Raw genomic sequence first — 27,417 nt, 5'->3', positions numbered from 1 at the left:
ATCTCTTGGTCATTTCATTTTTATGTATGTGCACCTTAATGCTGTGATGCCTTATGATACCTTAATGAACCTTGACCCAAGTAAATTACTAAAATCTAGGAGGAGCAGTGAGGTTAATAATAGATATATATGTACTGTGTTCTTGGAGGGTTCCCAGGGCTCCACTTTGCTGACGTCCTGCATATCTTGGAGTTGTCGCAATTGGGACAGTGTGTGGTGACGCAGTGCCTCGTGAAGTGGTGTGTCCCCGTCCTTGTCCTGCACATCAAGCTTGGCCTCTGCCCGCACCAGGAGCTGTTAAGAAAAACACATTAACAGTCACACAAACAGGCAGAAGCACTTGCAACAACCATAAAACAACTTTAATTTTATGCTACAATGCAAATGCCACAGTGCTGATTTATAAGGCTGCTGCTTACAATGAACTGAAATTGTGTGTATGTGCTGTATTCCCCCAATTATGAGGTGCATTTTCTCTTGAGTCCACAAGATGGCAACGTGGTAATCTCGATCCAACACTACGCCAAATGACTCTAACCAAGACACTGCCTCAGAGAATATTTTCCCTATACAGCATCAATCTGAAGCAGGACCTCATTCAACTGCAGGACATCAACTAGTATAAATTAAATGTGGGGCTGCACTGATGTTTTTTCTGCTCCCTTTTGTTTATAGTCCAGATGAGCGACTGATAAAGAGATAACTAGAGACAGAATCTTCAGTTTGTGGTTGATGTGAGAGGGGAAAGGACGAGGAAAAAATGATGGAAAGCATAAGAAAGGAGGATAAGAAGAAGAGGGCCCACTTACCCGGACTATCTGGGTGTGTTGACGCTCCACTGCCAGATGTAATGCCGTCTGCTGGTTGACGTTCTGGATGTCTAAGCTGGCACTGCCCTTTGAGGCGGAAACAGAGAGGAACAGACACACACAGTAAAAATATGGGCATTTCTGCATAGATTAACAACTAACCAAAATGAATCACAGATACATACATGCACACGAACAGAAACTGAAAAAGTAAAGTAAGTGTTCAGCACATGAAAGATTCTAACAACCATTCTGGCTTTATGTGCCATGACTGAACCTTCCTTCCTTCAACCCTGCCGCCCAACAAAGTATCACCTAGGGGGCTGGAAAAAAATGCATCCAACAATAACGCTGCATGTGATTGTCATTTCCAATTGCGAACACCTCAGCTGAAGAGATGTGGAGGGAAGATAAGCATTGTGATCAGGCAGTGTGTGAAATCCCCCAGTAATAAGACTGACTGACTGGCTGGCTGGCTGGCAGGGAATCTGCAGTGCACCTTGTAGTGTGGTGCAATTTCTGAATAGAAAGCTGAGCCATCACTGCGAACAAGCCCATTGCAGGGACTTGGGAAAAAGGCCGTCCCAGCTGAAAGGTAGTTTGCACAGCGAGCGTTCATGCGTTGGTATGTTGCAGCAACATTGCTGCCTTGCACCATATCCTAATTAACCCAGTTCCCACTTGGTCAGGTGACTTTTGCTGTAAACTCCTGTATGTTTTAATCTTCAGGGAGTTAAACCTGCAATCTCAGAAGGGAAAAAAGAGCATGAAGCTATGATTGCAAGAGGAGGAGGATATGAGGCCCAACAGCACTAAAGAATACCCCTTGAGGCCCTGTGAACCGTATGGATTCAATAAAAAAAAAAGGCAGTTATAGCAGCTTCAAGTGGTCTACAGCTTGCTGGCTGCAGGGAGTGCAGTAGAAGCTGCTCTTAATGGTCTGTAGTCAGGGAAAGCCAGGAGTGCAGACTGAGCTGATGCAGTTAGGCTTTGGGCTGCTTTGGGTTTCTCATAGACTATGAATAACATTTATTGTCAGTTTAAGTGATTAAGCATGCATTAAAATAAGCTTTTTATATGTATGCGAGTGCTTCTGTGTTGTTACCTGATGCACCAACAGCTCAGCCACCTCCACATGGTTGTTGAGGGCAGCCAGGTGCAGTGCGGTGTAACCATCGTCCTTTTTCTCGTCTACGATCCAAGGCCTGGGTAGTTTGGATAGCAGCACACGCATGGCACTACACAGAGAGGAGACAGGGAGAGGGGGGAAGTGTTTGAATAGGCGAAGCTGGGAAGCATGACAAAAAAGCCCAAGAAGGTACAGACAGTACAGTAAATTGATAGTTTATGATGTAAACTGCCAGAAAAAATCTGTTAATGACTGTCTTATGGTGGCTTATGGCCAGACACAATCTGTTGTAAGCAAAGACATCACAATGTCTGTACTGCTGATACACAGCATATTCCAATGGACTTTTTTTTTTTTTTTTTTACAGCAGAGCATATCCCATTTTCACACATGGGGACAAGAATACTAAATCAACTTAGGGAGGAGTTGCTTTCCCAAGCATAGTGTTATTTACATCAAGCTTTGAGCAGTACAAGTGCTGTGTGTTATTTTAGAGTACCCGTCCCCCTACAATCTCTTCTGTTAAAAAGGGAAGACACTTTTCCCTTGATGATGCGCAAAAGCGCCTATCATTGGGAGGCAAAATGGTAATTACACAAGATTTAGCTGCATTCACTCAGGTCTCCTCCTGGGGAAGACACAGACAGGGTGGGAAGGGGAAAAAAATCCATTGTTTAAACAGTGCTATTTAACAGAGGTGGCATGGCGTGGTGAAAAGAGCCAGTTTTGTGCCAGTGAAGGTCATTTAGAGGATGTGTGCCACAGAGAGACGTGGCTGCAAAGGCGACTATACAAGAGGAAGGCTGAGAAGAAGTCACAGTGTCACAGTGGGGATAAAGAGGGAGGCTGACTGTCACTCCCTACACTGAAGAAAAGAGACCATTTAACTAGTAAAAAGAAGCCACACACGTTTCCATTCCTTAAATTAAATCCAAAGATAACAAAAAACGACAGCAGAGGAAGAAAATAAAAAAACCTCCATGAAAGATAGATTTGTCTTAAGCTGAAATACAGTTTTAATTAGAAATAAGTAAATGTGAGTTAACAGCTTTCTTTCTACTTAGTTACTAACTAGCTTTCATAGCATGACAGCTTTATTTTAGTGTTGAACTCATCCATTTCCTCATGGTCTCCAACCTCTACCTCTCTTCCTACTCTTCTTGCTCTAGCCCCTGGGCACACATCCAGGCATATGGTACATGAGAATACTGAAATGAGACTCATTAATTTAATGTATGACCAGTGCATCAGTCGAGGATATGTGATGAGAAACAAAGGCTGCAAACACAGGTCTTCAATTTGTGCAAATACTATTGAATATGACGCAAGACACTTAAAGCCATATCGCTGAACTGTTCTTGTATCTTGTCTGTAGGTAGGTACACAATGTACCTTCAAATAAGCATTAAAGCAGCAACGCTGGAGGGAACACTTCTGACCTTGATTAACCCTGAATAATCATGCAGGGCATATCTTTGAACTGCGACAAAAGGAGGCAGCTGATTTTACTCTGACTTTGATATGGCTGAACAGCCCCCATGCGAGCACTGGAGTGTTTACAGTAAGGTAAATAGGGTCTGAAACAGTACAGGGAGGAAATGGGCACCAGCACAGAGCAGGAAGGCCACAGCCTGCACAATCAATGAAAACTGTTAACTATTAAGACAGAGAAGGGAAAGAAATGCAAACTAACATGCTGGCAGGCTTTCAGACTCAAGGTAATCAGGATGGTTGGTTCCCTGCGGGTTTTTGCTAAACCTACAGCTTGTCTCCATCCTTCTTGAGTAATGAAAGAGAGCATCATCAGCACACCCTCTTGCGGAAAGCAGAGAAAGAGGGGCAGAGAGGCAGGGGGGCAGGCAGTCAGCACCTCTGTACGGACAGAGATCCGGGACTGGTGTACTGCTGCAGTGATGAACAGCGCAGCACACTGATCCCAGGCTCCCTCGCTCTCTCTCTCTACCTCTCATTGCACAGAGGCTTACGCACACACACACCTGCATTGCTTGCAGCTATCTTCAACCACTTAATGCAGAGGAGCACTGCTTAAATGTGATAGCAACCGCACCCATTCTGCCTAATCTCACATTCATAATGTGTCGCCTTTGTTACAAAGAATTATTTGCTTGCGTACTGTAGATTTACCATCTCAGGGGGGACTTTTGAGTAATTTCATCCATGGCGGTCTCCCACTGGGTAGGAGTTGAGACTTAAACAAGCAAATTATTCAAGAAAAGACCTTGCCACATCAGATTCTTGCCTGAAGCTATAACATAAACTTATTCCCAGTGGTTAAATGTAGGACTCTTTTAGCTTTCTTTCAAATAAGACTGATAGACAATACAGGAATGCAGTTTTTTTTCTCAACTACAACAGTTTCCACCAGAATCAAGGGCAATTGCCCCACATAAACGCCTTTGTTCTTTTTGTGCCCATTTTCTTCCTCCTATTGGTGCAACATATAACATTTGTGCGATCTGGATTGGCTGGAAATATCTCCTATATGTAGAACAACTAGCCAATAAACGCACGCCTCATATACTATAGGGGCAGACAGGCGCCTTCTAGTGTCAGAAGCAGGCATTTGAGTGCTGGGCAGGTGTTTGCTGGTGTAGGGAGCCCCTCCAATAGAAGTCTAGATTGACAGGCTCCCTGCCACGCTGGGCGAAATGGGCGGACATTAATATTAATGCCCCATACTGGCACTGCTGCATTGCAGTTAAGCTATTTGCTGTAAAGGCAGAAAAAAAGAGAGTGAATTAAGGACCAAGAAATAAATCCTAGTTTTTTTTTTTTTATCTCTTGGGTAAGTGATGTTAGCAGTGACTGACGGGGTATGAGAGAAACTGTGTTGGCCCTTGAGGTAGGTTGTCAAGTGGGAGACAGACGAAGAGAGCGAGTCTACCCAGCTCAGGCTGCAGACCTTTCACTGAGCAGAAGACACTGACTTGACCTAGGAGTTAACATTTAGACAACTCAGGTTTATCTGCTACGAGAAGCAGACCGATATTTGGAGTGAAGTGAGGATCTCCTTACTGCAACGGAACTTTAAAATATTTTATATGGTCTCTGTGAATGCAGGAGGACGTGCAGCTGAGGAGAGGGAATGGTAGAGGAGAGAGGTAGAAGGGAAGATGTGATGGAACTGGGTCACCCTGTGAGAGATCTCAAGAATCCCTCAGGAGAGCTACACAGGGGCCTGTTGTCTTGGGCTGCAATTTGTCATTGACCAGGACGCTCTCTGACGCTCTCAGCACTGTGTGTTGGCGTTCGTCATTGTATGTAAGACAGTGGAAGTGAGTGTGTGTGCAACTGTGTGTGTGTGTGTGTGTGTGTGTGTGTGTGTGTGTGTGTGAGTGAGAGAGAGAGTGTAGGGGTCGACAGGGCCCTTCTGCTGCCCTCGCCTGGCTGACAGCCATCTGTGTGGTGGTCAGTAGCCGTTATTACAACAGGAAGTGAGAGTCGAGGGACAATAACTTGGGTAGGACAGGGCAAAATGGGAACAGTCAACATCCAGCCTGAGATTAATGGCTGTGCACAAACATATGGTTACTCTGATGTAGGAGACGTGTTTGGCATACCATCATCCATTAACTAAGGCTTCAAGCTCAAGAAAGGATCCAAATTCTGCATTGGAAATTAGTCACCAAAAGGTGCCACCTGCCTTGGGAAAATAAAATGCTTTATAAAACTGATATTGAAAATGATCAGTCTTATATGGTCAAACAGACAAATCAGATCTATGCTGGTGGGTAGAAATTAGGGGTGGGCGATATGGGCAAAAAATAATATCTCAATATTTTTGGGGATTTTGGTGGTAACGATAATCAGTCAATATCCTTTAAAATGTGATTAGAATTATCTGAGCTGGACTTGTGTCCACCAAACGCGTTTACAGCGCTGAGAGAGCTCAAAAACGTATTTTCCGAGCGCCCAGCGGTGTTAAAAGTTGAACAGATTTCAACTTGAAGCGCTCTGAGCGCTGCGCTAAAAAAAAACCCGTCTCCGCTGACATCTTTTTACCACTGAAGGCCTTTAGCGCTCTGAACGCTGAAGCCCATAGGACCCACGTCTCGGCACTAAATCAGCTGAAGTACCGGTAGCTTCAGGGACTGGAGGTGCTTGCATTTTCTCTCTACCATCGCAACGCGCTGCTAAACTGTTGCAAGGAGGATGCTAGCGAGAGGTCACGTGATCACGTCATTAGAGGTGGGCGATATATATCGTTTGCGATAATATCGTCATTGTTGTTTTGACGATGTGCAAATTTCCATTATCGAGTATTTAAATTACTTTGACAAAAACAATGAAACGCCCGCGGAAACTCCTCACATCCATTAATACACGGTGCAGCAGCGCTCTCTACAGCATGGCAGGATTCAGTCACACGACTAGTGGGCCTACGTGATCACAAGACGTGATCACGTGACCTCTCGCTAGCATCCTCCTTGCAACAGTTTAGCAGCGCGTTGTCATGGTAGAGAGAAAATGTAAACACCTCCAGTCCCTGAAGCTACCGGTACTTCAGATGATTTAGTGCCGAGACGTGGGTCCTATGGGCTTCAGCGTTCAGAGCGCTAAGCGCCTTCAGCGGTAAAAAGATGTCAGCGGAGATGGTTTTTTTTTTAGCGCAGCGCTCAGAGCGCTTCAAGTTGAAATCTGTTCAACTTTTAACACCGCTGGGCGCTCGGAAAATGAGTTTTTGAGCTCTCTCAGCGCTGTAAACGCGTTTGGTGGACACAAGTGCAGCTCAGACAATTCTAATCACATTTTAAAGGATATCGACTGATTATCGTTATCGCCAAAATCCCAAAAAATATTGAGATATTATTTTTGGCCCATATCGCCCACCCCTACACGTCATGTGATCACGTAGGCCCACTAGTTGTGTGACTGAATCCTGCCATGCTGTAGAGAGCGCTGCTGCACCGTGTATTAATGGATGTGAATGATGTGAATTAATGAATTTAAATACTCGATAATGGAAATTTGCACATCGTCAAAACAACAATGACGATATTATCGCAAACGATATATATCGCCCACCTCTAGAAGAAATACTCCATATACCTTAAACAAAATGTTTTTAACCATCAAAGTAAATCCTTGAACTTTTATCAGCAGAAGAAAATATAATTGTATCCACAACTTTACCAAAACATGTTTAACTTATAAGCAAACACGGACAAGACGTCCTAAAAGTACAATGGATTAAACTATACCATCTAATTGCACTGGCATATCAGAAGATCCATCTCCACAACTGAGAAAACAAAACTAGTAAGTCAACCTAAAGTTGCCTAACCTTATCCATACTGTCCTGATGAAACTGGTCACATTGTTCCATGAGGTTTGTCTATATAGTCCTTCCCCACTGCATAGGATTTTTCCTGTCCTTATTGGAACAGCCTTTTGAGATGAGACGACTTCAGACGATACATGAGGTGTCAGCTCACTGGGGACAGGATCAATATTTTCAGGTCCTTTGAAATAGTGAACCCTGTTCCCAACAAATCATTCACAAATGAAACACTACAACTCCAAATAGAACCTCCCTCCCCCCTTTCCACTCTGGGTAGGGAGGTGCGCTTCATCATTTGGAAGGCACAGAGTCCCTAAGTCAGTGGCAGCTGTGAGGGTTGGAGTCATAAAACTGTTCAGGATTTCACTGATCTTAAAACACGCTGCTTTGAATGATAATATTGGTTTACGTATGGCTTATTTTTTTAAATGAATGAAACAGGCATAACTTAAACACAAAAACGGGGAAACTTAACTGTCAATTCCACTGCTGACACTAAATAACACACCAGATATTGGACTTGAGAAATAATTTAAATAGCTTATAATACCCATGTAAATATAACTGGTTGAACTTCAGTTCATCCAGGCCATCACTCCACCCCTAGAAGCAATCTGTTACCAGTTCACTTTGTCAGGACTGTCCCAGAGCTACTGGCCGTCCTGCTGCGGACAGAGTAAATAAACACAGGTAGCGTCCAGGCCAGCAGTGCAGCAGAGAGCTGAGGACAAGAACCTAACTGGCTCCGCTCGATAAAAAAAGGCTTTCATTACCATGCCGTGAAGAGAATAATTTCCCCCACAATGTGACCTTCCCCTGCCTGCCTGTACCTGAGGCCCCTGAGTGAGCATGCTTTTATTAAGGACTATTTGCATAAACTGGGAAGGGGGAAAACGGAAAAGGGGTGCGTTTCTATGATGTTTTGGTTATCACTATAGCTATTGCTGGTGCCTTGAAGGTTGTTTAGCAGACGCCAGGTGCATTTTCAAACATCTCGGGTACAGTTGTCTGTCCATTTGGAAAGTGGGTGGGGGCCTATAAAGGCTTAGCTTTAATTAGCATTAAATCACCTGGTATTATGGGGTGTCCTGATTCATAGCAATTTATGAAGAAGGAGGCAGCAAGACAGTCAGAGAAGCCCAATGGCGCGTTAATGTCCCATTGGTTCGAGATGACCCAATTATTTTCTCGTGCTACTCTTCCTTTGCACTTTATTCTCCTCAGTACCTTGAAAAAGCCTCCTTCTCATTTCGGCACCAGCCATAATAGTCATGATATACATCCTTTTACCCAAAAAGCAAAGAATGACATAAAAGATAAAGCAAGGACATGCAGATTATATTAGAATAAAGAGACACCTAAATCATGCATACTATATCGCACAAATGCTCAATAGCATCATTACCTATAAAACAACCATGTAATTACTGAACATCACTTTTCACACAGGCTTGGGTAGGCCTGAATCATAACGCAATAGGCAGTGCATTCATTGTTAGTGTTTTGATAATACAAATCTGGGGACAGTTGAATAAATATTAATAAAAGTGGATTGGATTTAACTTGCTGTATGAATGACAATTATGAAGGGACTGAATACACTTTGAAAATGTGCAATAAACCATACAAAAAGATTTGGTATACAAAACGAGGCTCAGATCACCTATCAACCAAAGATACAAACAGACTTGAGTTCACTGTCACCAGAGTATACACACACTCACTGGCCTCTCTTTCCTATCATTACAGTCATTGCACCTCAAACAAGCTGCTAACAGAGCAAAGAAAATCATCTCTGACCCCTTCACCCTGCTCACTCCCTTTTCTACAAACAGCCCTCTGGAACATGCTACAGATCACTGCCCACTAGTACAATTGCTTCAAATACAGATTTAGTCTAATACAGGAATTAAATTGCAATATGTAGGCCTATGCACACATATCAATATATCTCTGATGCAGTTTTTGCTCGTCCACTGTGTCTGTAGCTGTTAAGATGGTAGTGAGAATCCAAATCAAGGTTTCAAAACATCCCTTCAGAAACCTGGGGGTAACGTAACACAAGCTCAATATTTGTATTTCTACAGTCCAAGGACACTTTCTGCAGCTACTTCACGGTGAAAGCCTTACAGCATAGGGAACTGAATTTACTGTGAAGCAGGTGTACAAAATGATACCTCATAGACACTGGGAGCAACACGGCTTACGTTGGTTAGGTTGTAACTAGGGATGTCCCGATCAAGATTTTTTTAGCCCCCGAGCCGATCAAGTAATTTAATATTGAGTATCTGCAGAGTCCAGATCCGATACTTTTTTGCAAATACAGTGCACATTGCACACTTCAAGTACATTCAAGTTACCCAAATCAATCAAATGCCTGACAATTTAATAGCTCTGCATTGCATTAAGAAACAAAATGCCTGCATCGAAGCTATTCCTTAATGTTTTTTTCTTCTCTGTAATTTTTTTGCCTTGTCACAGTCTGGAGGGAGTTTCTCTCTCCAGTGTTTGGTGCTTTGGTGCAGCCTTTACCTGAATTACCTGAATTAACTGTGTTGTATTCTGTTAAGCATTTATTTCCGTTGGCGCTACATCTTTTGTGCATATTACATTCATTGATTACTTTTATTGGCTTTTTGTTTGTGGGACTTCTGTTGCACTTGCAGTGGCATAATGATTGTGGTTGTGTCAGATCTGTACTGCTCTCTCTGCTCCGAGCACGGGCAGGTGCAGCCTCGCCTACGGTGAAACTCTGGCAGTTTGCACCTGCTCTTACAGCGAGAGAGTTGACTATGCTTGCACTGTAAATGAAAGCTTTGTGAGTGAAAACAGCTGCATGACATCTGACGTAGCACAAAAGGATCGGATCAATAAAGCTCAACATAGCCGATACCAATCAGCTAAGAAATGCCTTGATTGGCACTGATAGCCATCAATGAGATGGGATCGGGACATCCCTTGTTCTGACCTAAAATTACCACCAAGTTTTTTGTCACACAAGTAGAAAAAAATTACTTGCCTGTACCTCCATTTTAGATATTTTAGATACCCTCTTGGCCCTCAGGTTGAGCTATGGCAAACCCTGAATTTCAACTTAAACATGTTTTCTAACTTGCTATTGAGCTGTTGTTATTTGAATTTTTATCAAGTTTTTAGGCATAACTCAAATATCTAACAGCATCTAAATTACCACCTATCTGCGAGACCAATGCTTAATTTTTTGACCAACAATGACTCTTTTATTGTGACTGAAATACTGGGCATTTTGTCATTATAAAGTTTCTTCAGTTTCTACAAAACAAAATCAGACTTACTCCTACCTGGTGAAATTAACTGCAAGTGCTTCCACACAGAGGTACAAAGCGGTAAATAGAACGAAGGGATTGACTCTGGGTTTTGCAGAGTGGTGGTGAATTCAGCCGCGCTGAAGGTCCTTCGATCGACAGCCACTCAGCAGCGTGCCACACTGTCACAATATGGGCAGACAGTCTGAGAGGCTCCCATGATCTACAGTCTCACGGCAAATCTACCACTTTAAATCAACCCCGGTCTGCCTCCCACCTTCCTACCCCCACAAACACATTACGCTAACCCTCACACCACCCTGAAACGCTCATCTCTGTATGTTGTAACCTGTGGGGGTCTCTTTACACACAGCAAGTCAGCAGTAATATTGCCCCTTAAACATAACTGAAATACAAGGATAACACACCATCAAATTCTCTTCCGCAGTAATTGGCAGAACAGATCCAAAGTGACACACACAAGCTGCCATATTGCAGCTGATGACTCTGACTTCTTCAGCAGTTACACTTCTAGGCACACATGCAGAGGAAGAAGCTGTGGCTGAAAGAGCAGTTTGGTAATTAAAATCTATTGTTTGCAGTGGAAAATAATAGGGATCAAAGGGCCTTGTATCAGCTACTGTCTCCCCTAAGCACTGAGACAACAGGCCATATGCCCCAGAGCAGTACAGAAAATGTCTAACAGCCAACTTGTTAATGGCGGGGGAATGGAGCTTATATGAATGTACTATACATTACACAGATAGGGCTCCATAGAAACTTGAACGTAATGTACACATATCCATGATTCTACAGTGCAATGAAGGTTTTCTCCTTCAATTTTCCACGTAAGCTACTCTGCCTAATCCCAATAATGTAATGCTTTTTTTCACAGAAAGTGCTGTGCCATCGTTGATTTTACTCTTTATTCTTTGCATGTAGGGACGCAAGCATCCACACACGCAAGCAAACCAAATGACACAAACACACACCAATCCTTATCCCCTTGACCTGTCATACCGCATTTACATGGAAGCCACTGACTTCAGTGTCCGTACGGGTTACCAAGGTAACATGGTCTGCATTATTCAACAGCTAAGCCTGGTTTAGATGTGAACGTCGGCCTGAATGTGTCCTCAGAGTACATTAGGGTTACCAATACCCCTTCTGCTGACAAAAATGGTATATGTCTGGACATGGGATATTGAGCTAAAGTTCTTCCGACATTCGACTACACAGTTAAAACTGTTTATGCTCAGATCTATGAATTTGGCTCCCTAGACACCTAATGTTGTTAAAAAGGGTCATTGCATTGTTTTTACAGTGCAAATTCAAAATGGTTTTAGCTGATATAGTGCATGGCCAAGCTTTCCTTAAAATCATCTAGTAACCATAAAACATTATTTTAACTACATTTCATAAAGCATGATTCATTTCTGATCCTCAAAATAAAAACATTAGGATTTGGGTTGGGATCACAAAAGCTTGACCTTCCAGGATTATATCAATAGTTATATTATTTATATATTGTATATATCATAAATTTTATTCTGATATAAAACCAAGCTCTATGATGTACAAACCAGGAATAAATGAAAATAAATAACAATATTTAATCATGCTACGTGAGCAGCTAGTTAAAAATGTCATCAGTGACATGTTTTCTTGAGTTTTGTGTTGTGTGAAACCATATTTACTATACGGCAAGGTTTATACTGATGTTTTACATGCGTTCACTCAGCTAAGACAAATTCAGTACGCTTCTCAGTGTGTCATTAAAAACATAAACCAAAGTACCATCACTGATGTTAAAGTACCATCAAATGCAAAAATAAATTCTATTACTTATTCCAATACATCAAGTAAATAGATAAACTACATTTGTTTTTAAATGGGGGGAGAAAATATTAAAGATGCCTGACAGCTGTGCTGTGGAAGTATATCACCTTGCTCTGTCATATTTATTACCTGCATTGCTGAGGCACTTAAAGTGCCACAAATAAATCCTGCTCTTTCTAGGTTTGGCGAGTAGGAAAAAACCATACCATCAGTGCTTACAGCGTCTTCACAATGCAAGCTTTCTCTATGCATGCTATAGTCACTTTCCCAAAAGCTCTTTATGTCCTTGAGTCCCTTCAGTAAAGGATGCACCCCTCCCTCCGTCTCCCTCTATCCGTCCCTTGATCCCTCGTTTTCTCTCTTTCCCCTCTATCCATCCATCCTGCCCTCCCCCCTCCCACCCCCACCCCTCCCTCTCCCAACATGTGCTATAGCAACATAGCAGCCAGGACTCAATGTTTCAGCATGCCACAGGACAGACAGAGCATTACAGCATGGCTAAGCTTATCTATTGGCTCAGAGCCACTGTTGGCCCAGCCCTAGGCGGAAGTGTAGGCGTTCTGATTGGTCACAGGGGGATTGGGGCTTGTATCAGCTTGTCCTCTGGCTGATCTGTTGGACTGGTCCCAGCTCATACAGAGGTGGACACTGGGAGGGCTTCTAGGATTGGGCGACTTTTCAATTAAGTCACAGTGCATGCTGCAGCAAACTGGTACCCAGGCCCACTGAATGGACCAGCCACTGCACTACATCTTTAATATGTACACTCTTTAATGAGTAATTTACCTAAAATACGCCACAGCAACATAATGCGAATTCTAATTGAGCAGCTGAAGATAATAACATAATACTGGGGAGACATACGTAATTACAAATAATAAATCTGCAGGATCAGTCTCTCTAGACTAGAGTATGTTATGATAATTGTCCAACATAAGAATATTATCTCCCATTGTGTGCTACAAGAACTCACTAAGTGCAGTTCATCTGGATTCCAAAGGTTACTTTGACATATCTCTGTGATCAGTTATCTTTTAATGAATTACAGCTGGGCACCTGTATATAGCCTTTATTGCCTCCACCATCCTGCCATCAGGAATTATCATACATTACAAACACTAACAGCTGAATCACTACGCCTTAGTGACATTCCTCCTCAATCTTACTCTGTAAAACCCAAATATTCTACAATCATGTATAGCGGGAATGTGTGTATGTGGTGTGTGTACCTGCATACGAGCATATGGTGACAAGGAGGAACTCATACATTGTCCTCAGCAGCTACAACACCTTTCCTGTCACCTCTCTTTATTTTATCGATAGGGTTGCTGGCTGGTGCATCTGGCTGCCCTCACCTGTACTAACTTCTCAAATCTGGAAAAATGAAAACTTACAATCTTAAAAGATTAATTCACGGTAAGCATAACACTATAACCTGTGCACACATTCACTTAAGTGGCCATATAAATAAAACATAGATCGTAAGCAGTATACTGCGAATGAGTATATGTGTGAGTAAATGGTCTTGTACACATATGCGCCCCTGCAGTGCATATGTATTTGTGCAGTTTGTGAGTCCCTTATCGGCAACATGCGGCACCAGTAAGGCACGGTAAAAGATCAGAGGCAGGAGAGGCAGAGGAGCTTCCCCTGCAGTGAGGCTGGAGGGAACAATGGGCTGCTGGATCAGAGAGTCTGACTGCCACTGGCTTCCCCCTCCAGCACCCAGGTAGGTTGGCCCATTCATAAATCACTTTTATTCCTCCAAGCGCTCAACAGCCTCACCTCTTCAAATGATGCACTGTGTAAAGGGATGAGGAGGGAGGGGTGGGACAGAAGAGGGGGGTGTGGGGGAGGTGGAGGAGAAGAGAGGAACTGACGAGAGAGATAAAGTAAGCATGAGGAAGAGCCAGGCTGATGGAAGAGGAGCATGGAGATTTACTCAAAAAGCACAAACTGGACTCATTAGAAATCGCTCTAATCCCTCTATGTTGTTGACTGGTGGGCAGGCACACAGAGAAGGAGGAATTAAGACAAGCTGAAAGACCGACCAAGACTTCACCAGCAGGCTTGAAGCTCAAAGTAAAAACAGGGGATTCATCCCCATCTAAAGCTAACTAGAATTCCCCGTACAAAACTGTAATCTGAGAAGACCTGTCATTTTTATAAACTCCAAGTGACGAGCTTACATCAGGACGGCCCATCATATGAAAGAGCCAATGCTTACTAAAAGACATCCACACCTACCCTGATATTTTCCATGTTTTATAGTTTTATAACTTTGAATCACAGTGGAAGCAATTGGGCTTACTGAAATTGACCAAAAGAAGGACTATTTAATGCCAAGGTGAAAACAAATCTGTAAAAATTTATCATAATTAAGCACAAATAAAAAACAAAATAACAAATTCCCTCTTGAGTCAATATTTAGCAGAAGCACCTCCGGCAACAATTGTAGCCTTGACTCTATGTGAATAGGTCTTTGTGCACACTCCATTTTTTTTTTTTTTTTTTACCCCCATTCTTCTTTGCTAAACTGCCCAAGCTGTTTTGTTGCATGAGATCTATGAGAAACAAGTCATTTTAAAGTCCTGCCACAAATTCTTGATCACAAGCCTTCCCCGGCCTGCAGCAGAGAATCATCCTCACAGCATGATGCTGCCACCACCACGCTCCATGGTGGGGACTGTGCGTTTTGTGCCAGTGTGCAGTGTTTGACTTGCACCAAACACAGCATTCACTCGTGACTAACGAGCGGCGGCTCTTCCAGACTTATGTTTAGTTTAATATAATTTGTTACACATTGATTAAAAAATTATGATGCCCCCTCAACATTTTATAAAATGTCTAAAAACAGCTGGCTACTCCACTGATTAGAGGGTAATCAGAACAATTATGTGCAGGGTGAATACTCAATTAATAATGTTTTATATATGTACTTAATTTAGATCAATTTGTAAAGACTTATTTGGTTTGCCCCTTTTCTGTTAATCAATGTCAAAAATCCTAATGGCATCCATTCACAATTCTTAAATAACAGCAGGAAACAAATAGCTTCAAATATTTAAGTTTCTACAAGAAACTTGTTATCAGCTGATTAATGTCGCATTTTTTTCCATACACAATGCATCTTCTGAACAACATAAAGAATCATTAAAATATTCACATGGTTAGTCTCACACCTGTATCCGCATCTGTTTTAACTATTTTTTTAAATTTAAATGGAGATATGTTTTTAAGCAGTACTTGAAAACAACACGTCCCACCCCTTCATCCAGTGAAGGAAAGCACATCCATTAGTCGACCCTTTTCTTATTGATCGATTAACTGCTCAGCTAAACATTCAGCCCTGCGCTATTCATCATGGAGGGAAGATGTAAGCCGTGCTGCTGAGTTTCAGGGGCAGATGGGATGTCGGGATGTAATTAAGATTAAACTGGTGGGTTGGGTGGCTGGAACAGGCAGGGTGGAGACCCACTGAGGGGATACACAAAACACACAGGGGCATCATCAATGGAGAGTTATACACCACAAAAACCATAACCAACTGAGCAGACACGTGTAGAGTAAGTGCATGAAGTGTGCGTGTGTGTGTGTGTGTGTGTGTGTGAATTTACACACAGTACAGGAAAAGTTCCACTATGAGGGAATTAAGGCTGGGTGGAGAGTTACTGCTGGTTCAATTTTAAGTGGTGTGCAAACGTTGAGACTGCAAGGCAATAACAGGTGGACATTCACAGTTGCCATTTATGTGGCTGCAATTCTGCATTTTGATTGGCCGTGTAAGGTCAAGTTTTGAGCAGACACATTAGCTTGGAATCCATTTTGCCTCGCAAATGGTCAATTCTTGTAACAGCCGTAAAGATAATGTAATCGAAAAGCTATAAATTGCAGTGACAATACATTAATTAAATTGCGCACTTAAATCTATGCAGAATTATCTCCACCATGGAAAAAGGCCTGAGATATAACTGAGAGTGAGGGCAGAATGACTGGGAGCTTGTTAAAAGGCTTATCAAATCAAGGACCAGAGAATTGCATGACATTTTTCTGGCTCATGAAAATACACTTTGACAAATGTCCATGCTGCACGTGCCTTCGGGGGTGTTTGTGAGTTTTCACAATCTCATTCATTACAACAGAAATGCCACAATCTGGTTTCCATATGATCACCTTAAAGAGCAAAAAACATTGGCTTACACATCCTGGGGCATTTTGCAGTAAAAATGCAGGTGGGGTAAGTAAGGAAGAGGACTTGTGTGCTGTCATTGAGGTATAAGAGGAGAGAAGAGGAGAGTGAAAAAGAGAGGAGGGCACAGAGGACATTGCTTCCGTACAGTATAGATGTGCCCCGTGATGAGACCAACTAATTAAACAGATTCTTCAGTGGCCGCGCCTCGGGAAAGCTTGAAAAAGACACTTGAAAATTAATGAGAGCTCAAAAAGGAGAGAGAGCAGCCCAAACTTTTCAGTGCCTTAGAGGTGAGGCTGCCACTAGTCTCCCTGCATTGCCAAAAGCAGTATAAATAAATAAATAAATGGGAAAACACAATAATATTTCCTGCTGTCTAACACCCTCCACGCTTCTCTGCACTACACATTCACTCTTACTCTCTCCTCCATTTCTCGAATATGCAGTTATTCTAAGTATAGAGGTGAGCAGACGGAAGCCCTACCATAAGCAGTGTGTTCCAGCTCTATTTAAAAAGAAGAATGATAGAGACTGGGGGAGGGGTCAAAAGGACACAGAGAGTGAGGGGGTGGTATCAGAGGAGGCGGTGGTGAAGGATGTAAAGCAGGGGAGGTGGGGGAAAGATTCAAGAATATACAAGTGGAAGCACGAGAGACCACTTTATTTGGAGCTACTAAAAATAGCGCAGCAAATGGTAGCAGGGGCTAGCTGGCCTAACGCTCCTCTCTCCTTCCAGGCCGGTGGAATCGATAGGCAGGGAGCTGTAGGGGAGGCTTCCCGGAGCCTGTAGCCAACAGTTGCTGAGGGGGGATATGGGAGAGAGAGGGGGGTGAGGCAAGGAGAGGAGCAGAGTGGAGTGAAGCGGAGCTGGAACTATTTTTTGCACTGCTTGACTAAATATGGTCAGGGAGGTGGTGAGACAAGACACATGAGCAGCCCGGCAACAGGGGCCGAGGCATGTTTCAAATGCTTGGCTTCCCACAAAGTGCTAACCGTTTAGCTTAGCCCTCCACACTGTGGGGTAGGAAGCCACTGGCTGGTTGACCTAATGTCCCTAATTTGCTGCCACTGTGTTCTTCCTGTGCTCTCTGCCCTGCAAACTGCAGCAGCATCTCTACTTGATCTTTTCCTAGTAAAAAGGTGACCCTTGCGATGCACTACCAAGAATGCATAAGCTGCGTATTGAAGGTTCACAAGTGCAAAAAATCTGAACGCCAAAAATACCAAAACCATATTGCAATATCCTCCGTTTCTACTGCCTGACAATGGTAATCAAATTTGCATGGATCGCGAGGGACTATTAAAAGTACAGCTGTCTTCTACCGCAGAGGCACAACCGCCTCTTTTTTAAATACCTCCATCACAATTCGGCTCTCAAACATTCAGTAAACTCTCTCTTCTAAGCTGCTGTATAAAGTTCCACTGAATAATAAAAGCGCATTTTAGGAGCAGGATAAAGCTCTGGGGCTGCATGTGTGTGTGTGTGTCGATGGAATAAGAAAAAGGCAGGGTGGGAGGACGGTTGGTACACTTTCTGCCTCCTCCACCGACCAGGGCATCCTCCCAGCTCTCTCCCTCAGAATGCACATGATGGAGAGTAGAGTGCTGCAGATTTTTTTCACCCCTCCTTTTCTCCCTCTTCTCTCTCTGCCTCCCCCCTTTTTTTTCCAAATGGCAGCTCTTCATGTCAGCTCTACGTCTTCCTCTTCTAAAGGTATGACTTGTGTTTGTATGGGAATCTGCTTGCATATGTGTATGTGTGTGTGTGTGTGTGTGTGTGTGTGTGTGTGTGTGTGTGTGTGTGTATGCCCGCTTTCTCTCCTGTCCCCCTCCTCCCCTCCCTGACTCTGGCACTCAACCCGCCCACCACCACCCCTCCTCCCCCAATCATAGAAGCTGATTCAGCGAGTCAGGCGTGCACCCGGCACACACGATGGCTGCAGCAGCTGGAGCGCTCTCTAGGTCATTATGGCTCTCTTCACTACGGGAAGAGGAGGAGAGGAGGGGAAGAGAGGAGGAGCAGCTCAGATGAGAAACTGATCTGACAGGTAATATATGCTCTTCCTTCGCTTTAGGATGGAGTTTACCCCTGACGGGCCTTGACGTCTCCTGTCCTGTCTCTTCCCTGTCTCTTCTTCGGATGCGATCAGTTATTAACCGCATGGTTTGCCTGTGAGTCGCGTAGTCGAAAGGGGGAGTGAAATGCACTGTTCTGCAGCAGCAGCAGCAGCAGCAGCAGCAGCAGCAGCAGCGCTGGGACAGAACTTAACCAACACCTTTGGGCTTTTCCTTCTCCTGTTCCTCTTGTCTTAAAAGAAGGAGAGAAATAAAGGCTTTATAAAAAAGAAAAAAGTATGAAGAGGAAGAGGATGCAGGAGGAGGTGGAAGAGGGAAAAGGGAGGCTGGGGAGTTGCTATGGCCCACATGGATTTTAGCCCTGTTTTTTGCACTCTCCACTCTATCTCTCTCATCTTGTTCTTTCTCCCTCCCTCCCTCTCTTGTCTTGCTCTCTCTCCCTCTTCCTCTCCCCCCCCTCTCTTGTGTTCCTGGCACTGGCCGGACATGCTGCAGCAGCAGAGCTCTTTGGCTCATTAGGCTTCATGGTTGCAGCCCTGCCGCTATCTAATGACGGACTCGTTAACTCAGACCTGCACTGGTGTGGAGAGACATTCCCTTATGCACAATTCGCCCTCTGCGTCCGACACCTTCCAAGATGTTTTTGTCACCATGACTAAGGATACTATAATTACTGGGACTTTTAATGTGTAAATTTTTTTGGTCTTTTTTAAAATATCTTTTTGGTTCTTTCTTGGTGGTCTTACCAGACCACTTTTCAATTTAACTGAGGGGCGGGGGATGTCACTACCATTCTTAATTGATTGGAGGTAAGTTTGAGAACACGTCGCACTTTTGAGCCCAAGGTTGGCTGACTGGGGCGGAAGGATGGAATGTGGCGACTAGAGGGATGACGAAGCATCAGAATTATGAACAGCGGGCAGATCGGGAGTTCTGAACAGGGGGAAAAGCGGATTGACGGCACACAGCTGTGAGAAGTGTATTAACACAGATGTGTAGGGGGGAGGAAGGTGAGGATGGGTGGGAGGGGATATTGGGCAGCAATGGTTGGCTGAGTAGATGTGTGTCACCGGCTGAACCCACAGCACTTAGGGTAGTAACCCAGTTTCTTTTCTCTCTCTCTGTAACGGATTGCTATAGGCTAGGCAGGGCATGCAGGGCACACAGTACTGCAGTGCTATCGCCCAAACCAGAACAGACACAACAACCACTGGGCTAAATCGCTGGTTCACGTTCCCCAACCTCCATCCCGCTGTGTGTAGGAAGGAATTTCACCCCCTCTCTCCTATTTGCTCACCCTCTCGGGTGGCTGTGACATTTCCTAAACAGGACGTCACACCTTTAGGACCAGGATCATCCACCAACTGTCACCTCCAGTTCAACCTCCCCTCATTGCTATTCCAAACTCTTCCACTGCAAAAACATTGCACCACTTTTCCCATTTATTCAGTTCTCTGTCACCAAGTCTCCAACCCTAAGCTGGTCTCCCCTAATCCATTTTTTCGTTTTACACCTATTGCCTCAGCACCCAGCCTGCTTGCTGGCTTAGTGTGGTTGGAGGCAGTGTCGACTTGTGGAATGTGTTGGTCTGGGGCAAAGATTCATTAGAGACTTGCTGAACAATTCTCGCCACCATGCAAATGGTTATTGATCTAATCCACCCCCTCTGCAATAGAACAGCTGGTTTCACTGTAGACAGGTCAGGTTTGATCATAGGAAATAGAAAGTGAGAAACGATGACCATAAAAACAGTAATCTGTTGTGGGAAGAGAGAGAACAAGGTACGGGGGGGGGGTATAGCCAGGACCAATCGACAAGTGCTGAGTGGGCATTAGCGCCTTCATGTGACCTATGGCCTGCCTCTGCGCCTAAAGCCCAAATCCTGCTCACAATAGCTTCCTGTTCCACTTGGATCACCCTCGTTTTCAAACATCAGCAAGCGCTCTAGCTAGCCACTGGGGACGTTGCTGACACAAGAGAGATGAGGGACAGGCAAGAGAGGGGTACATAGCGGTACAAGTGAGAAGTAGGAAAGGGGAAAGGATACAGAAAGTGGGGGTGAAATAAGAGAACGAGATGGCAGTGAGGGAGACAGACTCAAAGGGAAGTGGGAGGAGAGAAGTTAAAATGTGTAGTATGTCAGCAGGGCAGTTCAGCTTATAGGTGCACCCCTGCTCCCAGGACACAGCAAATGATCATCATACAAGGCAAGGTGCACACAGAGGCACCTTACACCAAGGACTTTCTATCAAGGAGAAAACTCTTCCCCTTTTTGCTGCTGTTTTTATCCAACCCCTTAAACTACCTCTTCAACATTTTTTCCTGGAAAGAGAAAAAGACAACCTTCTATCTGCCATAAAAAAGGGAGCTGTATTCCTCCCCCTGATCCTCCTGGTTTCTCCCAGTTGTCTGGAGGACAGCGGGGGTCACTGGGACAGTCGACTATGGTATGGACTGCAAAACTTCTGTTATGTTCAGGGGCGGGGGGGACTGGCTGTTCAGCCTTACATGGCAACCAAACGAAAGCCCTGAGTGTTGAACTGAATTTACACTCAAAGTCACCTTACGGTGCAGACTACCATACTTGGGAGAGAGAACGACGAGGAAAAATATTTTGCTCATAACTTCCTGACCTTGGCGAAAGGTGAGAACATTTCATACCTAAGATTACCTCCTTGGTGTACATACTTCTTTATGTACCCATATGAACATATGATAGCTATGGAATGTAAAGAAGTATGTATTCTTGGTGAGGTGCAAATCCTCGTTCTGGAAAAATGATGTTGGACAGCATTGCCTGAGGAAATGTTTGTGCTTTGCAGATTGTTAATATGACTGTGATCATGGTGTGTGAGAAAATAGCAGGCAAAGTACAGAGAAAGAGAGGGGGGAGAGAGAGGGGGGGGAAGAGAGAGTTTGAATGTGAGGCAAGGCTCATACATTAGCTATACTGTCTCTGGGCAGTCTCACTGCAGCAATGATCGCTGTAGGGAACTTACTGCTTTCTCAAACTGGCTGACTTGGCCAATAAAAATCTCTCATCCAAGATATTCCAACAATTCATTAGACAATTATGTAAGTTAGCATAAAATGATAGCAATCATGTTTTGAGCTCGCTCTGTCAGCAGTGTGAGTTAAGTACACTACTTCAGCCACCTACACCAACTATGGGCAAACAGACGCCTTGTGACATTGCCATATGAACAGGGCCTCCTTTCATTATTGGGTGATTTTACTGCATTACAGCCCTTGAAATTCAGCCAGATGCAACTTAGCACCAACTTCAGCAGGCAGCGAGTGGTATGCTGGAGCTGCTCCTGACCATTAATACCATAATCTTTTCCAGTGCTACCACATGGCTCAAGGGGAAAAGAAAGCAAGGTGAATTGAACCACAACTCTGCCATTGTTGCTGGCTTTTTTTTTTAAACATGGAACTGAAAGAGCAGGACATAGTTGCTGAGGAGGCAGAATGAAGAGGCACTGACGTTGCTGCTGCTGCTGCTGCTGCTGCTGCTGCCACAAGCTGGCTCTATCCTACTGCTGTATCATAGGGCTTCCGTGTTAACAATTTTGTGTGTTTAACTATGGCTGCCCTCCCTTTATGCCGCTGCCCTTATCTGTACCCCCACCCCGCATCAACCCGGCTGCCCCGTGCTCCCCTCCCTTTCCCTGATTCCTGCTCTCATTGTTCACGTTTGCTATGCTTGCCAAATGCTTTGCTGGGCTGCATGGCAGTCAGATTAGACCATCAAAAAGTGACAATGCAGGATCAGAGTCAACTATGGCCTGTCAGCTGATTCCAATTGTTGACTGCTTCAAACAAAAAAAGGCAACAGAATATGGACAGAGGCACAGAGAGAAATGAGGCGAGGGGGGAGGTGGGGAGTAGTTTGCATGGCGAGCTATTCATATCTAGCACTTTCACCTATTCTGACCCCCTCTCTGGCCTGTGCTTGGATCATTGACAATGCCGGCACCAGTTTAAGCACAGGTTTACCTCTCTATGATGTAGATCCACTGTTCTACTAAAGGACATTTTTTCCACCTCTAGGTTCAAAAAGCATATCAAATAAATGAAAAATAAATATGAAACAAATAATACAGTTAATATAACACAATAACCTGTCAAAACAATGTGAGGTGTTGTAACTTGTGCCTACAAAATTTCTCCCGCAGTGGAGCAATGAAAAAGTCTACTTATGTCACTGTCGTACGACAGCTCTATTCTAATGAAAAACAAGGCATTTCATTCTGAACTGATTAATATGCCTGGTGTAGGGCTCACTTACTGTATTCCCCTTGAATGAAAGAAATATCTCAGCTGAGGTGACACAACTGATACCAACACTAACCACACTAATCTCCATTCTTTTTACCACAGTTTACTGACAGTGATTAAAACACCAAAGTCACAAATAATACTAGTTTGTAGCCTATTCTATTTCTGTATCAACAATAAAAAGAAGCTCAAATTTACTAAAGGGAAATCTACTAAAGAGAAAGACTCAACTTGAAGGCAGGACATGTATCAAATTCAATAGAATTTACACAATGTTAAACTAATAAACTGTTAATTTTTAACAGCTGCTAAATGGGATCAAATCAGTTTATAATAATTCAACTTGAGTTGAAATTGAGAAAAATAGCAAAACAACAGAAAGGGCCACTTCAGACCAGATGCAATATGCAAAATCCTTTTTCTTTTTTATTCTTTCTTTTTTTTAATCACAACGAAGCTGCATTTTCAGGCTTCAGTTTTTACCTCATTCAGATCCATCTGCACGACATTCTGTCTATCTAGCTATCTTTTCTGTCAAGACATCAGAGGCGTGTAGGATTGCATGGCTTGCACTGCATGTCTCTCCTAGGCCCTCAATAGCATTGACCTGCTGTCTGAGTGACAAACACAGCAGATGCTGACATTATCAAATGCTCAGTGCCTGTCGTCCCCCTGTTTTTGCCCTGTTATGGCCCTTAGACGAGGTGAGCAGCCCGGCCACCTGACTCTGAGTGACTGAAAGACTGTGTGTGTGTGTGTGTGTGTGTGTGTGTGTGTGTGTGTGTGTGTGAGAGCAAGCATGAATGTGCATGTGTATGTTACAAATAGACCTGCCTCTGGTGTGCCATATCAAGCTGGCCCAATGTTGACCTCCATCCTGTCTACAAGCAGTACTGTATATCACTCAGCTGTCGCTGGCCACTCTGAGACACACCTCATTCGTGCCTTGGCAGAAAATGTCAATAATTATAGCAGCTGACTAAAGAAATTAAAGCTGAAAAAAGGCCGAATTAACATCACTTAACAGTATCTTAATGCAATGACTGAGCTACACCACAACTTTTTGGGAGGTAGCACAGGTGCTTGAGAAGTTGAATGTTTTGTTTCACAAATAAAAAAAATACTGCAGCAGTGAGATTAAAAATATATATATATTAGAATACTATGCATGGCTAAAATATGGAAAATGTTGTTTGATGTTGCTCTAATATAATGAAATGAATACAAATAGGACGCTTTTTTACCCCTGTTTTTATCATATTTCATGAATGAATATGATTGAATGATCTCATGATTGACTAAAACTACCACTAGCTTTATACACACATGCACAAAAACTAAATCAAAGTTCTTGCTAGTGTGATCATTTTTGTATTAACAAAGGGACAGATTTTTAGCAGAAAATGTTACAATATTGTACTTCTCAGAGCCCTGAAAGAGACATAAAATAATATGCCCTCAGTCACTATTCAAACAGTACCCTCTACACTACAAATCAGTCTCTAGGACTTAAATGACTGGTTTAAATTAATGTTGTGACTTGACACCCCAGAGTGCTGCTGTAGGAACATGAGTGAACGAGCTTGTGTGTGTGGTTATGCTTCTGCATTTGTCTGTTGGCCGTCTCGGTGACCGCAGCGGCAGTGAGCTTGCAGCAGGGCCCATCTGTCAGAGCCTGTAATTGCTTCATGACTCCAGGACATTTGACTCAAGTGCACTGCCACAGATTATTATTATCCTTTTCTCAGGGAACAATTTTTCTCACTCTCTGGGAGGGGGCAAGCATAAAACTTAAAAAGATAGAAAGGAGGATAAATAGGCTGCCTGGGAGGCAGCAAAGGAGAAAGTTAGGTAAGGTTGATCAACTGTACGTATGTGTTATTGGTGTGGTGGTAAATGGGGTGTAGTGTGCTAAATGTACCTGTGTTTCACACAGAGTGGGTGAAGGTGAACAGGCAAGAGAAAAAGCCAAAGAGAGAGACACAGCACCGTCCGTTTCGACTAGTGGGTGGACATGGTGTGATGAGCCACATCTAAGGTTTTAATAAGATGTTTAAAAGAAACATTGCCCTTTTCTGCTCAGTGTTGCTCTGGTTTTTTGGGGATAAAACGTAACTGCTGTAGAGCTGTGGAGACAGTTCACTTCACTTCATCTCACTTCACAGCAGTTACCCTGTCCGTCTCTGAAACAGTGATTCCACAATGCTTTGCTAAAGCTGGTAAAATGGAACCAAATCACCTCTTGAATGGATTTGGTCCCCTTCAACCAGCTGTAGCTATGCTTTGATGACTACAGGAGCTCCTTTTGCTGTCATGCCTTCAAAACAGTCACTGTTATGACAACAGGCTACTTCTTGACGATGACTGGCTTTCCTCCAACAACAACTACTACTAGAGTGCTCAGTGATTGTCATGTTCAATGCTAAACGTGTCTAATTTTTGACTAATAAAGAAACCAATCTGAGCTTCAAAACTTTGGTATGGTCCACTTTCATGACTGAGTGTTACCTCTCTGACTCCAACGGGATTGATATTCTGACCACACTATCAATGGCTGTTTTCAAAAATAGCTGGGGGAGGGGGGGTTGACATGCAGCATGTGCTATTTCAGAAACACAGCTCTCACATGTCTGTGTGAGAATGTGCGGCTGTCTTGCTAAGACACCTGCTAAACTGGCTGTCACTGAAAGCTAACAGTCAATTACACTGTGGGTGGGAATGGGCAAAGGGGAAAGAAATAAATAAAAGTAAGCTAATGTAGCTCAGCAAGGGTATAATGGCATTGTAAAGAGATCTTAAGAAGAGATGTGACAGTAAGAGTGCAAGAAATAAAAAAAAGAGGCAAAATATACTTGTTTAGAGACTGTACAATACACATAAACACATACTGAAACTCTTTGGCCTCCTTCCCTTGAAGCCTCCTGCAGTGATGTTGGACAAGCTGGGGTAGATGAGAGCCAGATGCTCTAGAGGACAGGAGCTGAACGCACAAATCACAGGAGCAGACCGCTCGCAAACAGTCTCACACATTCACTCGCTGTTACTGCAGAACAGGCAGGCAGATTAAAACTCCCTTCACACTGTGTCTCCTGCCGACCCTCCTTTTCTATTCTCTCCATTCCTTTCGTCTTCCTAATTCGGCGCCTAACGCTATGTCAAACTGACCTGTCCTTAAACTACAAATAGACAACATGACCACAAATACACTGCTGAAGAATTTGTTCCAAAATTTATATAATTTGTCTAATTTCTCAAAATGATTTGAGGATGTGTGTTTAGCTTATAGAAATTAATTATGAAATTTCTTGTAAATAGCACTGTATTCTCAGTTTCTCTTGAAGTTTAAGTGTTTTCCATTGGACCAATAACCATGAAATCTATTTGGGTAATGTAAGAGGCACTAGCTTACTCAATCACGGTAGTCTGACTTGATTAGCTTAGTCTGAAATGAGCAAGAGAGAGGGTGAAAAACTCCTAATTCAATCAATGGCAGCCATGAATGTGAATACAGCGGCAAGCTCCTAGAAATGCAAACATTTGACCCATTTCATAGATTTGTTTCCACTGGCCCATACCCCTCTTTTCTATCCAACAGTGATCCCTGTTACAATACTACCAGGATGGTGCTGCCTATTAGTACTGAAATCATATTCGGAATGATTGTCTGAATTTTGGAGCTCAGCATGTATGATTGCAGAGCCCTCTGTCTGCTCAGGTGAGGCAATTACCTTATGGGGTTTGCCTGTATGTTGCCATATTAAAAGAAAACTGAGCACTATATGAGAGAGGGAGGAGGGCAAATATTACAAGGAGGTGACACGTAAAAGGGTACAGACCGCCGCTGCAGGGCTTGTTTGGAGCCTGTTTATGAGTCATGGGCTATTAATCGTATTGTTTACAGTATTGTAGCAGCTACTGGCTCCTAGCAGCCCGAGGGAAAGACACAGAGACGAACCAGGCTCCCCTTGCAGGCTAAGGCTGCGGTAAACACACACAGGGAGAACGCACAATGTGGATGTCCGAGAAAAACCTTTCCTGAACATGTTATTACTGGTTATAACAGCACTTTCAATTTACTAGGGATTGTAAAACTTAACAACTAGGTCTAATTTATGAGGAAATGCCTTTAGACGCTGTAGTGGTGTGTGTGTGTGAGAGTAATGAACGAGGTGAAATATAGTGAAGCCCCAGTTCCTCCTGCACCCCTGTTGGTAGAGTTGATTTGTCTCTGTATTTGGGACTCCAAGTTGAAAGATTCATCTGTCACCCACAGGGATCTTCCTATGTGTCTTCCTCAATCTTCTTTCCAATGCTGGAAGACCCACCCGCACTCTTAAAACACCCAGGCACATCTCTCTCTCACACACACACACACACACACACACACACACACACACACACACACACACACACACACACACACACACACACACACACACACACACACACACACACACACACACACACACACACACACACACACACACACACACACACACTCTACT

The 27,417-nt window shown here is 43.5% G+C and overlaps 1 protein-coding gene across 5 annotated transcripts in view; it reads right to left on the bottom strand.

The window, feature by feature from the left end:
* mib1 (MIB E3 ubiquitin protein ligase 1) overlaps positions 1–27,417 on the bottom strand; it is a 54,656-nt gene that overhangs the window by 9,019 nt on the left and 18,220 nt on the right. For all 5 annotated transcript variants that reach the window (XM_051406187.1, XM_051406195.1, XM_051406210.1 and 2 more), the window contains exons 13-15: positions 1,915–2,047; positions 810–896; positions 136–294 (exon numbers count right to left, since the gene is read on the bottom strand). In XM_051406187.1, coding sequence (XP_051262147.1) covers positions 136–294; positions 810–896; positions 1,915–2,047 — 379 coding nt within the window. The remainder of the gene's footprint in view (positions 1–135; positions 295–809; positions 897–1,914; positions 2,048–27,417) is intronic.

The sequence above is a fragment of the Dicentrarchus labrax genome, unplaced genomic scaffold, assembly GCF_905237075.1.
Source record: "Dicentrarchus labrax unplaced genomic scaffold, dlabrax2021, whole genome shotgun sequence".
Classification (NCBI taxonomy): domain Eukaryota; kingdom Metazoa; phylum Chordata; class Actinopteri; family Moronidae; genus Dicentrarchus; species Dicentrarchus labrax.
This window is presented reverse-complemented; position numbering and strand designations above follow the sequence as displayed.